This window comes from Petaurus breviceps, unplaced genomic scaffold (genome assembly GCF_028583685.1).
Source record: "Petaurus breviceps papuanus isolate PSGF00001 unplaced genomic scaffold, PetGlider_PUasm1.0 190, whole genome shotgun sequence".
Classification (NCBI taxonomy): domain Eukaryota; kingdom Metazoa; phylum Chordata; class Mammalia; order Diprotodontia; family Petauridae; genus Petaurus; species Petaurus breviceps.
The window spans coordinates 6211706-6227225 of NW_027185810.1; the positions used below are offsets into that span (position 1 = coordinate 6211706).

At 36.9% G+C, this 15520-nt stretch overlaps 1 protein-coding gene and 1 long non-coding RNA gene across 8 annotated transcripts in view; one reads left to right on the forward strand and one right to left on the reverse strand.

Moving 5' to 3' along the window:
* Positions 1–15520, reverse strand: part of KIF13A (kinesin family member 13A) — a 253150-nt gene that overhangs the window by 73386 nt on the left and 164244 nt on the right. For all 6 annotated transcript variants that reach the window (XM_069092472.1, XM_069092474.1, XM_069092473.1 and 3 more), the window contains exons 11-16: positions 14847–15059; positions 12476–12586; positions 11511–11645; positions 6986–7116; positions 3110–3196; positions 2851–3017 (exon numbers count right to left, since the gene is read on the reverse strand). In XM_069092472.1, the coding sequence (XP_068948573.1) occupies positions 2851–3017; positions 3110–3196; positions 6986–7116; positions 11511–11645; positions 12476–12586; positions 14847–15059 (844 nt within the window). The remainder of the gene's footprint in view (positions 1–2850; positions 3018–3109; positions 3197–6985; positions 7117–11510; positions 11646–12475; positions 12587–14846; positions 15060–15520) is intronic.
* Positions 1–15520, forward strand: part of LOC138164571 (uncharacterized) — a 29691-nt gene that overhangs the window by 2424 nt on the left and 11747 nt on the right. The gene's annotated exons all lie outside the window — the stretch shown is intronic.

The window sequence follows — 15520 nt, forward strand, 5'->3', positions numbered from 1 at the left end:
TAATGTAATCATGTCATTTTGTAAAATTGTGAGAAAAACCTTGTGCATTGATTGAGCCTAGCCCTATGTGGCTAAGAAAACTGAACTATTTGTTTGAATTAGTCTTGCATTGCTAGAAAACTGGACCTTTATATGTAAAATCGTGTTTCTGGGAGCTCTTGTATTGTACATTTGAACTCTAGTCATCTAAAGATTACCCCCTGAGCCTTGGAATCTGAAAAAGAGGACATCAGATGCAGACAGCTTTCCCTAAAATCTGGACCTGACCTCTATTGGGACAGCTTCTTTCCTGGAGAAATTCAACTAGAGGATTGATGGAAAAATATGGCCCCTCTTCTTCCTTTTGACTATGGCCTTGATTATAGGAAGTCCCTATTAACTGTTAAATTGCTAATTGTTATGGATCCCCACTACCAGCCCTTGGGAGTAGAACTGACTGACCAGTATGACCTGGTGGTGTCAAGGGTTTGACACATGCACAAAAGAAGTGGGGAATGTTGTGCCTGGTTTACCCCATCCCCCCTACTTCAAGGAAGTGAACAGACTGCCGGGTCAGCTCCACCCTCCCCCACTGGGTCTCCATCTTTTCCCAGTCAGCTCACCTCCATAGAGGTGGCAGGCTTTTGGATCAGGCATGGGAATTTCAAGGTGTGTACTGACCAATCACTGCTTACATAATACCTAATTGTTGGCCCTTGGGATCCCTTTATAAGCTGAGGATTTACCCAAGATCGGGGCTGTTGCTGGCTGCTGCTACTGCTATTGCTGTACCTGGGACATGGGGTAGTGCCTGCTCAGCCCGCCATGTGGCCTGATCAGCCAACATGGCGTTATTATTAATAAAAAGGTCCATTCTAAAATTGTTACTTGGGTCTTGCTTGCGTTATTCAAGGTACTGCACCATGTACTATGATCTGATCTTCAGAACAGAAGAAGGTAGGAAACAGTAGGGGTTAAAAGGAGAACTGAATTCTCAGGGTTCAACATGTATCTTGTGATAAGGCACGAAAGTCAATCCTTAACTTAGGGTAATTATAATTCTATATTCTGAGAACAAAATTCATATGATTTAGACAGATGGTACTCCATAAACTTTGATAGGAACACTAATAATGAGCTTGCTCTGAGTGTTTCCCCACCTAGAGGAACTCCTCCACCTCAGGGATCACACCCTGTAACCTGCCCTGTCCCAACATGCATAGCCTGAGGCTTCCAAAGAAGAACTTGTTTTGCAAAGTTGCTTGAATGACCCATTAATTAGATTTTGATGTCACTAAACATCAATTTGAACAGCTTTCCCAAGCTCCTCCTAGTAGCTATCTTGAACACCTTTCAGGAAAGAAAATTATAGAGATTCCTTTGCATTGTTACTCTCTCCTTTTTTCTCTATTTAACATTTTTCACTGGATTCTTTCAATGCAAACTGTTAAAATTCTTGTTCATTTTTATGACTTTTCCTTTTATTTTTTTATTCCCTCAAGTGAGGATCCATGAAGCTAACCCTAAAAAAGAATGAAGGGATAGATGTCAAATAAGAAGATACAAAAGTTTTTGGGTGCTTTTAAACCCCAATATGTTATGTCTCCGATCAGAACAATCATCCTTTAGATAATTCACATTCCACCAAGACCAACACAAGGAAAATCTACCAAGAAAACCCAAATTAACAAACAAACTATATCTTTAAGTATTATCTCCAAAAGCAGAGCCTACACATTCACACTTGCTCCTGAGCTTCCCAAAGCAGATTCCAGGGATCCTTAGAGGTCTTTCATGGTATACACAAAAGTCCTTATATAAAAATATATTATTGGGTTGACTAACGTCAGAAGGCATTTTTCTGGTAGACTATAGGATCTGTTTTAGTTTTTTAGTTTTAAAGGTGGGAGGAGACAAGGTAGCCCTTGCAACCTTCCTGTAGTTACTGGGCACTGTGAGAATTTTCCTGGTCTGCTTATAGGCTTTTTGACTTTCCTACAATCAGAGATCAAGAACTAGATTACAGAGGAATGGGAAAAGAATATTTTGGGGGGATACAGGAGAAAAGAATTTGTTTAGAATATAGTAAAGATTTTAATTCAATTTATATTTATTAAGTGCCTAATGTGTAGTAGGCAGTGTGCTAGGGAAAGGGGATACACAGACAAAAATAAAAATCGTCTCTGGCCCCCAGAAAGCTTATTGCCTGAGGGGGAAAGCAACACATATAAAGACAAATAAATATGTGTTATTAAAAAAAATAATCTGGCTTTCAGACAAAGGGAAAGGGAGAACATCAATATGAAGATAAAAGAGTTTGCAAAATTTATCCAAAAGAAAGTTTTTGAAGGAAAAATACTTTTGCCCAAAAGGATACCCCTGAGTTTATTTATATTAGGAATTTGCTCCATCTTAGTCTCACTGTGCTATAATTCCCAAATTTCTAGAAAAAGAATATTAAAATTTCTAGCCTCCTCTCAGTAGACTGACATTATGGGATGAGAGCCTTCTGGGCTTAGAATAGTACAGTAATGACTTGGGTTCAATGAGACAAAATTGGGGGTTCTATTGCATTCTATTCAGTATTTCAAGGCGTGGGTCAACTTAGCCATGTCTACTATATGGCAATAGAAGGCATTACCCCTATGCAAGCAATCACTGTCTTTGCTGGTATATAAGAACATCGGAATTATCATGGGATATCCTCAGTAGGACTACAGTAAAAGAAGAAAAGGAAACAAGGAATTTTGAATTTCAAAATGGCATTTAAACTCAACACTACCTAGATCTGTTCCAATCAGAATGAGACAAAAAGCTGCCTTGGGAAATGCACCCTGAGATCCAACATCTCCTGACTCATGGGGTTCTTACCATTACTATTCAGTGTCTTCATAATAACTTCCATTTGTGCAAACTCATAATTATAATCTGGTTCTGAGGAAGCTTCACTGGCTGCATCCAGATCATGTTCTGGTGGACCAGTTTCTTTTTCAAAATCTTTCAACCAATCTCGTCGTTTCCTCTTGGGTAGATTTATTCTATTTTTTTAAAAAATCAACTTATTAGTATCTAAAATCAGTGACAATGAAAATGTTTATAAAAATAAAACACTAACAAACAATGATGTTACCTAAAAAAGTGGTTGTTCCCCCATAGGATTCTATCTCCATGCCACAATTGAGTGGCACAACACACAAGTGTTCCATTCACACAGGACCTGAAAGAAAAAGGAAGACCTCAGGAAGAATGGACTGAGTAGTAATAGAACAATAAGCTCAATGTCCAAAGGGATCTTTGCTGTATCTTCAACATGACTTGAAACTTGCTTGAAATTTAAATTCTGTACTATAAACACTGGAAGTAAGGCATGACTAGAAAAGAGAAACTTTGCTTCACATACATTCTAAGAAATCTGTCATGACTTCTTGTATACATCTCTTTTTTGCAATAGCTGTTTGCATGTTGGCTTTCCCATTAGACTGTGAACTACCAGTATATCCTTGGGCAGGTCATTTGAACTCTCTAATCCTCAGTTTCCTCATCTTTAAAGTCCCAGGGTTGGATTTCATGGTCTCAGATCACTTTGGTCCTAAATCTATGATCCTTTAATACCATGCAAATTGATCCCTGATAACTGTGACCTTATAACAAATCTGTTTTCTTCCCACTTGAAAAGAGTCTACTGATGTTGATTAAATATACAAAGGGAAAATATATTTTCCTATTTACTCATCCTTCTGTTTAATGTGGAAAAGGAAACAGTCTTGTGGCTCCTTATCCACAGTGGAAGAGAAGGAAACTGAAAAATTGAGCTCTTATTTTCCATTAGGTTATTCTTCTCTACTAACCTGTACTCTTACAAACTCTAAAATTCACAATTAAATTACAAACACAATACTGTACAATAATAGGGTCCTGCATGAAAACAAATAGAGTAGTAGTAGTATTTCAAGGTATTTCAGCTGAGGTGATTGTTTCAGCTGAGTGAAAAAAAAATCCCAGAAATCTCCTTTAATATTTTTAGGCTGTCACAAATACAACATAACATAGTTTGCTATGTGTTTTTTCCAGTGACATGCTCCCATATTCTTGCCAGTCTAAATGACTAATTTTGTAACTCTATCCCTATAAGTCTGGGTCCCATCTGTTTGGAATTTTCTACTATTTTATTAGGCTGCAGAACTGTGGAAAAAGAAGAAGCCAGGATGTATTTTGCTGAATGGATGGTGACAAGTATTGCAAAAAATGTGCTTATCTTTTCCTTTATCATCAATTTCCCACATCCACACTTTTGTTCACCTTGTTCAAAAACTTTTGATAATCCTCTGTCGCCTTGAGGCTAAAATATAGCCTGGCATTTAAAGGTCTTCACAATCTCTCACCTACATTTTCATACTTATATTATATTATTCTTCTTCACTCATTCTGATCAAACTGGTCTATTAAATCACATTCTGAATTCAATGCTCCAATGCCCATTTCCATACCTTTGTACATAATGTCCTCCATATCTGGCATGTGCCGACTTCTCCCCCCTGCCTCTTAGAATCCCTAAATTCTTTTAAGCTTTAGCTCAGATGCTGATGCCTACACATAACCTCTCCTGATTCTCTCCTACTTACTAGGGATCTCTCCTTCCTCAAATTTCTGTCATCTGCTTATCTGTGTACATATTATATCCTTTCAACAGAATGGAAGCTTGTAAAGGTCAGAGACTCTCTCTCTTTTTTTTTTTCAACTTTGTATGGTCAACACTGGACCTTAACGAAGGTAAATAATGTAAAGTGAATTGAATTAATCCTTCTTAAAATGTTCTTCTTTTCCTTCATCTGTTAAATTCCTACCCTTTCTTTCAAGTTCAACTCAGATACCACTTGGTGAAGTTTCCTGTTCTACCTCTCTCTCTCATTACCATTTATTTCAGCCTGCCCTGAGACTTCACATAGCTTTTTGTGACTGTCTAATGCACTTATCATGTAATGTTTTCTATTACTATTGTCTTTATATTTTATCTTCCTCTTAGACCAGAAGCTCCAAGAGGGTCTTATCTAAATTTTTTATTTTTCCCAAATCCTAGCACTGGACACATTTAAATGTTTGTAATGAACGAATGAATGAATGACCAATACAGATTGACACCCATTTAGAGCTTTCAGTGACACATGTAATTTATAAATAGATCACAACAGCCTCCTAATGAATTTCCTTGCCTCTAATCTCTCATAGCTGCAACTCATGCTATACACTGCTGCCAAAATGATTTTCCTTAAACACAAATCTGTCCATATTCCTCTCCTATTCAAAACACTCCAGTGGCTCTCTCTTATTTTCAGGATCAAATACAAACTTCTCTGTTCAGATTTAAAAGTCCTTCACAACCTTACCCTGTAACTTTTCTTTCCTGCCTCCTTGGACATTACTCTCCTTACCTTATTCTTCATTCCAGGCAAGCTAGGCTTTTTTTTTCTGTTCCTCATCTATGATACTCCATCTATCATTTCCATGACTTTGTACCTTCCATCTCCTGTGCCTGTCTCTGCCTTCAAGATGCAACTAATATACCATCTTCTACATAATTTTCCTTCCCCTTCTCTCTTCCCCATAGCTGATAAGCTCACTCCCAAATTGTTGTTATTGTTTAGTTTCTGTTTTGTCCAACTCTTTGTGACCTCTTCTTGGGGTTTTTGTGGCAACGATACTGGACTGGTTTTTCATTTCCTTCTCCAGCTCATTATACAGATAAGGAAACTGAGGTAATCAGGGTTAAGTGACTTGCCCAGGGTCACACAGCTAGTAAGTGCCTGAGGATGGATTTTAACTCAGGTCTTCCTGACTCCAGGCCCAATGTTCTATCCACTGTGCCACCTAGCTGTCCCCATTCCCAAATTATCTTTTAGATAATTACTTCATATTTGTTCTCTTTATACATGGACTTGTTTTCTCCCCCATTAGAATTCTAGTAAGATCTTTTTGTATAAGAAATGTTTTATTCATTATTTTTGAATCTCAAATACTAGAACAGTGCTTGGTACATTTTTGTTCTTCAGTCATTTCAGTTGTTTCTGACTCTCTGTAACCCCATTTAGGGATCTTCTTGGCAGAGATAACTGCAGTGGTTTGCCATTTCCTTCTCCAGCTCATTTTACAGATGAAGAACTGAAGCAATCAGGGTTAAGTGATTTGCCCAAGATTACATAGAGACTAAGGATTTGAACTCAGGACTTCCTGACTTCAGGCCAAGCAGTTTATCCACCTCACCACTTAGCTTTGTACATAGTACAAGGTGTCCCTAAAGTCTGGACACATAGGAAGTCTCATTAACTGCATAGTTTCAAGAAATGAAATGAACAAAATTTTCAACATTTTATTTAATTACCATAAATTTTAGCTATGACAATTTCATATGGAATAAAAGTTTTCACTAGTTATTGGGGACTATTTTCCATATTGATGAGATTAATTTATTTTAATTAATGAGATTTCCTATGTCTCTCCTATGAGTTCCTATGAAATGTGAACATGAAAGAATGTGAATAGAAAATAGAAGTACAAAGTGCTGTAGAAACTCAGAAAAGGGATAGACTGATTTCTATTAAAGGGACTGGGGAAGTCTTTAAGGATGTAATGGCATTTGAGCAAGGATTTGCAGAACGGGCAGGACTGAGGAGATGTGTAGTGGGAAGGAAGGTAAGAGAGGCAGGAGATTAAGGGTGCTGAAATTCAATGACATAATTTCATCAGTGTGGGGACTCTGATAAAAAAAAAAGAAATGGTCTCTCTTTTTTTTTGCTTTTTGGAGGGGGGAAGGCAGGGCAATTGGGGTTAAATGACTTGCCTAAGGTCACATAGCTAGTAAGCCTTAAGTGTCTGAGGCTGGATTTGAACTCAGGTCCTCATAACTCCAGGGCCGGAGCTCTATTCACTGTGCCACCTAGCCACCCCAGTCTCTAACTTTTAATAACAAAGAATAATATATATATGTCAAGTCACACTATAATTTCCTTACCTTGCATTTTCTTTTGGAGTAAGAGAAACATCTCCATCTGGTGCAATGTCAATCTCACAGTGCTCAGGCTGAATTCCTATGCCAAAGAGTTGTATATCCTGAGAGGTATCCGCACCAACTCTGGTGTGATCCTGGGAAGAGATTATTAAAGATATTGCAAGTCAAATCTACTAATATCTTACAAATTACAAGGTATCCAAACTTTTTTGAATGTATATAAGTATCACTAAATGAAGCAGATTCCAGATGTCAGGTTTTGTGTGCACTAAAATCAAATAAATACTTTATGTTGATAGTACATTAAAGTTGTAAATTTATGTAAGTTAAAGTCTTTTGTCAGTGCTGATCAACCAATTTAAAATTAGTCCTATTAAGTCAAAATGTATTAAATTATAACATGATAAAAATAGCTAAGGTTCCTTTATCAGTATTGTATATAAAGTCATTGGAAGCATACAGTATACGACCACTACAAAGATATACTAAATCATATGGTAGTTAGGTCATCATGCATGTCCTTCCAACTATAGCTGTATTCTAGGATCCTTTTCTTTCCTTTCTTTTTTTTTTTTTTTAAGCAATCTGGGTTAAGGAACTTGCTCAAGGTTACCCGGTCAGTTAATTCTGGGTGTGGTGCTAAGTATCAGAGCCTGGATTCGATCCCAGGTCATCCCGACATTGGGGCCAGTGCTCTTACTCACTGAGCCACCTGGCTGCCCCTTTTCTTTCCTTTCTTTTATGACCTCATCAATTCCCATAGATTTGACTACCATCACTATGCAGAGGATTCTCCAATCTATTAAACTAGTCTTGATCTCTCTGCTGATCTCCAGTCCTGCCTCTCCAGCTTCCTATTAGATATTTACAAATGAATGTCTCATGAGTGTCTCAAATTCTCTATCTTGAAAGCAGAGCTCATTATCTTTTGTCCCAAATCACTCCGTCTTCCTAAATTCTCCATTTATTTCCTCTTCGATTCATCATTCTCCCTCATCCAAGATAATCAATCATTGCCAAGTCTCATTAACATTACCTACACAATACTTCTTGTATCCATGCCATCCTCTTCACTCACAGAGCAAAGGTGCTAGTTCAGGTGTTCATCACCTCTCCTTTGCTCCACTCCACTAGCTCCTACTTGGTTTCCTTGCCACCCGTGTCTCCCCTATCTAATCCTTCCCCCACAAGATGCCAAAGTAATATTTCCAAAGACCCTTGATCAGTAAGCTCCAGCGGCTTTCTTCTGCATCCAGAAGAAAACACATACTCTTAAACTTGACATTTAAAGCTCATCATAATCTGGTTCTAACCTACCTTTCCAGGCTTAGCTCACATTATTTTCCTTCACACTCTCTATATTCCAGCCAAACTGGATTCCTTGCTGTCCTCTGTACATAATACTCCATCTTCAGTGCTTCTACCATTGTGTAGGTTTCCACTTGTGGCTGAAATGTACTCCTTTCTCACCTCTGCTTTGCAGAATCACTAAGAAGCATGTCATACATGGAGCCTATACCCTTAGTTCCTAGTGTACTTTTCCCAGAAAATTATTTTGCATTTATTGCATACATATTCTATACTGACTTCCTATATATGTGTTGTTTACCACCAATAAAATGCAATCTCTTTGAGGACAGGGGCTGTTTAGTTTTTGCCCTATGTTTCTATCACCTTGCTCAGGACCAGGCACAGAGTAGACACTTGTTTGTTTGTTGAATTGATCGTGCAATTCAATTCAAATAGCATTTATTAAGTACTTAATATATGCAATATACTGAACTAAGTAAAAAATATACAAAAAAATCAAATGGTTCATACTCTCAAGAAAGGCAGCGCAATTGGGGTTAAGTGACTTGCCTAAGGTCACACGGCTAGTAAGTGTTAAGTGTCTGAGGCTGGATTTGAACTCAGGTCCTCCTGACTCCAGGGTCAATGCTCTATTCACTATGCCATCTAGCCCCCCTAAATACAACATTTCTACAAGAAAAGTAATTACAATGATACGAAATAATTTCAAGATGGAGAGATAATAACTAGAGGGACTGGGAAAGGTTTCATGTAGAAGGTGGCACATGAACTGTGATTTGAAGTAGGTTAAGGATTCCAAGAGGCAGAGGTAAGACAGGAGTACATTCCAGCCTGGAATGAGGCAGTGAGGAGAAACCACTTATGTAAAGTCAGGGAAATAGGAGAAGGATAGTTTTATTTGGAAAACAGCAAATAGGGCTATATTTATTGGGGCAGAGAATTGGGGCATGAAGGAGGGTAACAGGAAATAAGATTGGAAAGGCATATGGGAACCATATTACAAAGAATTTTCAGTGTCAAGCTGAGAAGTTTATATTTTATCCAACTGAAATTTTTGAATAGAGTGACATGGCCATGGTATTTTAGGGAAATTAATTTGGTAACTATTAGAAAAAGAGTTGAAAGGAAAGGATTTTGGAGGCAGGTTAATTGGGAGGCAGGAGGAGGTGATGGTTATGACTTTCAACTCAGAGAGGGCTAATCTTCAGAGACCATCACTGTTCCATCTCATTTATTTCTCAAGCTAGATGCTACAATGGATGAAGCACTGTGTCTTGACTCAGAAACCTGTGTTCAAATCCAATCTTGGACACTTATTAGCTGTGTGACCCTCAGCAAGTCACTTAATCTCTGTTAGAAACAGTTTCCTCAATTGCAAAATGGAGATATCAAGGATGTCATAAGAATCAAATGAGATATTTATAAAGTGCTTAGTCCAGTGTCTGGCACATAGTAGGCACTCAATAAATGTGTGTGTCCTTCCTTCCTTCAAGGTGAGAACAAAAACTATACCCTTGCCTTTTTATAATGCTACAAATAAGTACTACTGATTTAGAGTTGTAATAATAAGCCCTCGTTAAGTTTAATTTTTGGTCTCAGCAAACAAAATTTTCAGAAAGGGCTCACTTTTCTTTCATAGATCTCTGTGTAACACCAGAATAATTCAGACAATATCTATGCCTAACATGAGAGAAAAAAAGGAACAAGCTATAGAGACTATCATAGGAAGTTAGGTGACATAGTGGATAGAGTACTGGACCTGTAAGTCAGAAGACTAGTCTTCCTGAGTTCAAATATGGCCTCAGATACTTACTAGCTGTGTGACCCTGGGAAAGTCACTTAACCCTGTTTGCCTCAGTTTCCTCATCTGTAAACTGAGCCAGAGAAGGAAATAGCAGACTACTCTAGTTTGCCTGCCAAGAAAACTCCAAATAGACTCATAAAGAGTCAGACGTAGTCATGAAAATGATTGAACAGCAGAGGTTATCTCTTTGATTTGCATCTATCATTCTCTCCATTACTGTTGTAGTTTCTAAACTTTTCTCATACATTTGAGAGACATTTGTATCATTGACACACAGGTTGTCTAACCTCTCAAATAAGGAGGGGTAGAAGGAAGAGCCACTCTGCCATTCTACCTTTGAAACCAGTCAAGGCAACATATATTTATTAAGGGAGGAAAAGGGAATAATCATTTATATGGCACCTACTATGTGACAGGCACTTTACAAGTATCATCTCATTTATCATAATAATTACCATGTGCCAGCATAATGATAAGTGAATAGTACCTTTTCTCAAGAACTTCTCACAGTCCAATGGGCAAGACAACTATGTAATACACACACACACACACACACACACACACACACACACAGAGTTATGTACAAACAAGATAATGCAGGCGTGATCTCAAGAATGAAGGTACTAAGACTAAGGAGAATAGGGAAAGACTGTAGAATGTGGAACTTTAGCTGAGACTTGAAGGAAGCTAGGAAAACCAGGAGATGGTGATGAGAAAGGAGAGGGTTCTTGGCATGGGGGAGATATCCCAATGGTTTCATTTCATAGCAGGCCCTAGAGCAGTCCAATAAACAGGAAGGGGTTCCTCTTACACTGAAACATTCATTGGCTTACTCATTAGCCCCTGTGACAAGTGTAGTGACTGGATGCAATTTGTAATTTCAATCATGAGCTCATGAGGCCATGAGCCTGAAGGTCATGTCTAGAAGAAGAAAAATTAGTGTTTCTGATTTTATGTTAAGATTGCCAGAAAGGAAGCAAAAAACTGTAAGATTCTAGGCTTTTTGCTTTGCTTATGGAGCATTTATAGCTTAAAATTTCATTATTTTAAGCCACAGCCCACAGGGATTCTAAGGTATTTCATCAAAATGGAAATGACATAAAAATCATTATCTTTTTCTTATTAAGTTAATTCAATAAAGTATAGTCAGGAAATAATTGTCTCAAAGATATGTTGTGTAGTACTGTGTCTTGACCACTTAATAAGTAAACCCTTGAAGAATAAATTAATGTATGAAGGCTTGTGACAATACAATAATGATCATCTATAGAAGGAATAACTTTAGAATTCATTGCATTATTCTTTTAATTAAATGAAGGCTAAACTAATGCCAAATTAGGGCAAGAGATGCAGAGAGAACAAGGCCTTCCACATAAATAAGTCAGGAGTTTAGATTTATTTGTGTCCTCTTACCTTTAAATAATAGACAAGAAGTTCATTGAGAGCAGGGTCAGCATTCAGGTTCACTAAATAGCATTTGTCATCCCCCACCTTGATGCCAGAAGTCTCAAGGGAAATTCCCATACTTTCAAGCTGCCTTTGCCTCTCCTGTGGACAAAACCAGAAAAAAGTGAGTAACTCATCCAGTTTGCTGCCTTAGTAACAAGATGTACAAATGAAAAGTTTAAGTCATTCTTGCTGAGTACAAAGCCATCACATAGACACATCTATTAGAAACATAAGAAGCTAAAGATTGGACTGGATCCCAGATACTCCTTTAGACTCTAATTGATTGGTGTGGTCAGATGCTTAAGCATCAATGTGATTGAAAAATGTATGTGAAAGTGTACATCTTTAAGTGCCTTTCTACAGATAAAACGGAAACTTAGCCCTTGGGGATATCTATCTTTCTTGAATTCTTCAAGGGAAACTTGTCAAATTCCATTTCTTCCTAAGCTCACAAAATCAGAATCATAATAGCAGCTTCTAAATTTATAATAGCGCTTTAAAATTTCCAAAGCACTTTGCATATATTATTGTTTCATCACTTGAAGCAGTGAAAACTATTTTAATGCTATATGTTGGGATTATCCTGCTAATAGCATAATTCGAATTTAAACTACCCAGTCTTGCATTTTGCTATATTTTCTCAAGCTACAGAGTAGACCTTTGTTTAAATATACTGGCATTTCAGATAGTTTTAAATATGTTCATACACCTTTTGCTGGTTCCTAACCACACTAATAAATAGAAACATAAGCATAGAGTTCAAATAAATAATGAAAAAACGAAATATCAGGCATAAGAAATCAGTATCTAAACTACTTTTTATACATTCAGCTGAGTCTTACATAGAAATGTGCCTTTTAATACTTTTTAGTGATAACACATTCCAAGCAGTAAAGACATAAGAATCACAATATTCCATGTCAAGCTACCTGGGCAATTTCTTCAGTTTTTCTTAGTTTCTCCTCCCAGGTTACAGTTAGTTCTTTAATTAGCTTTTCAGATTCTTCTAATTTTTCCTTCAGTTCTGGAGCCTTCATAGCCTTAAGAAGTAAAAAACAAAACATCCCAACATTTTATTTGCTAAATCATCTTCCCATCATTTTGTATTAAATAAAAAAGACAGTCCTTTTCAGGGTTATTAACAAAAGTATGTGGGTAGTAATTTAACCACATGAGATATAAGAAAACATGGATGGTATAATCAATATTTTCCTGATTCTTTTAGGGGGGAAGCCTCAGGAACAGTAATGAGTTTAATTTAAATGCTATACTTATTCTTGTGCTTATTTTTAATATCAGGAAAAACTATTTTTAAAACTCTTCTCTACAAATAACAAAGAAACCAGTAGCAAAAAAGGTCACTTAATGTTACTTTTTTCCACTGATGACAGACATCACCATATGTCACCAATGAAGGCATTTTAATTAAATTAACCTACTAGGAATGATGAAATTTCTCCTAATTTATTTGCAGAATACAATCTGGGCCCTTTATTATTACTTTTCTTTACTGCTGGCAATCAATTTAGGCAATTTATTACTCACTTGGAAGCAGGACATCTGGTGAAAACAGCAGTAATTTGCCTCTGAATTTGTTCAAGGAGAATACCCAGGGGGACTGGAGCTAGACAGATGCAGGTTTTTCTTTTTAAAATGTTTCATTTCATTTGACAGCAATATGCTTTCTGACACCCTACAGTAACATGACTCTACAGAGCAAAAAGTGCAGCCAAGAGCAAAGACCACAGGGCTAGGAAGAAAAACAACTTAATGGAGTGTCTCAGATTTAGAGGCTAATCCAAGAGTACCTCAGTTCCAGTCACTTAATAAAGATGGGTAAATTCCTTCAGAGATACCGGTAACATCAATGGCACTAGGAACACACTTGGGATATCCAATATTGGACACAGAAAAACAAGCACATTTTAAGTGGGCTAACAATAGCATCTCTTCCATTTTCTACCCTCAAATTTTACTCCAGGAATCTGGCAGGTCTGCTAACTCTGGCAAAGCAAGTTAGGCTTTTTCAGCTGAGACTTTGTCTGACCATAGCACAGATTCAAAGAAAAGGAGAAAACTAGAAATTTTATCCTCAAACAAATTCCAGAATAATTTCACTATTTTTCCTACAGCTGGGAAGATCTACAAAGTCTGTGCAGGACTTTGATTTTCCTGACACATTTTCCACTCTTGCTAACTGCAATAATAAAATTATGTTTAATGCATTTAAAAAAGTAAATAAATCCCAAACACACAGAAGGGGACTGTTTAATTGCTTTCCAAATGGATGATTTTACATTAAAAGCATTTGCAAGGACAGAAAACCAAAAGCACTTTTCTATAATTTACTTGTTTAACAGAAACAAAAGAGCCCTTCATTGAACTCCACTGGGAAGACTACTGTGCTACAAATATTCAAGAAAGCAGGATCCAAGGAACTTTTATTGCTATTCTCTCATCACTCAATAGCATCCAGCTATACATGCTTCTAATCAGCAAACCCATACTTACATGCTCCAAAGATAAACACAAAGTAAATGGAACAAATCATAAAATCAAAGATCTCCTTGGACATTTTTTCAACCTAGCAAAATGTGCTTGTCTAGCACAAAGAATGACTTCTTACCATGACATTAAAGGCATTATTAGTAACATCTTGCATTTTAATAGCTTCTTTCTCCTAGAGTGCTCAAGGTATGTTCACAAATATACATAAATGGCTTGGAGAGTTAGTCTCATCACTTCATAGCGGTATCCATTACAACCAGTTCCTGATGATTCTGGAACTTATTCCCTCAACCAGTAGCATATAAAGGCCACTTTCTTTTCCATCTTGCATTTTCCCCCACCTCCTTTTGTCTCCTTTTGGACTGCTTCATTGCTTAACATAGTCCTCACTAAAGGATGGGCAGGATCAGGCAGAAATGATTAAATGTAAAACAGTCAGTTTTGTTCTCTGTCAACAATTAGTTATGGGAATGGTGAAAATATCCATTGCCTAGCAAAATGACTTGTACTTGATAAATGCTTGTTGAACAAAATTTTCATTTGAACCTGACAACACTCTTAATAGGTAAACAGAAGAGATACTGTTATTCTCATTCTACAAATAAGGAAATTGAGGCTCTCAGAGGTTAAATGACTTACTCAAGATCACCCAGTTAGTTAATGGCAAGCCATGGCTTGCCATTGAATCTAGGCTTTTTGATTATATATAATGAGAAAGTGTAAGTGCTTTGAAAAGAGCAAAGTAACATATAATTTAGACAAGAACATATGCATTGGGATAGTTTTTTCTACCTCAGCCTGTGACAGCTGCTCTTTCAATTTCTCCACTTCTTCACGTAGTTCTCTGATGACTCTTGCATTAGGGTCTTCATTTACCACAGCATGATTGACTATTCTTTTGGCTCTGTCTGCGTATCTTAATGTAGAGAGTGTCTCTTCATAATTGTCTGCTGCCGGGCTAATGGTGGCTATCATGGAGGTTTGACTATTGCCTCCCAAGTTGTCCTACAAAAAATATCACACAGAGTTTCAGGAATATAACAAGAACAAATTAATATCTTTTTGTATAATATGTAATCAGTAAATTTATTAAAAAAAAAAGAATTAGTGCAAACTCTGCTCCTAAGTGTGAAGAGCCCTTAAACTCAGGATAACCTAAGAAGAGTAAAAGTTTAATAAAAGTTAAAAAAATTAGGCTTGTCTATAACCAGCCTATCAGTTATTGTGCTCACAGATGTCATAATAGAGGATGGAGAAATAAGTAACCTATAGGAGACTGAAGAAAAAAATTCTCCTTGGGCAAATGGTCACCAATATAACTATACTAGGAAACTGCTGCAGAGTAGAACATTAAAACTTATTTTAAATAGAAATATGATTTCATTCTACATGAAGGTGACAAGAAAAAATGCTATGATTTCTCTGTATAGGTCACAAATGATTTCTATAAACATGATATAATCTGC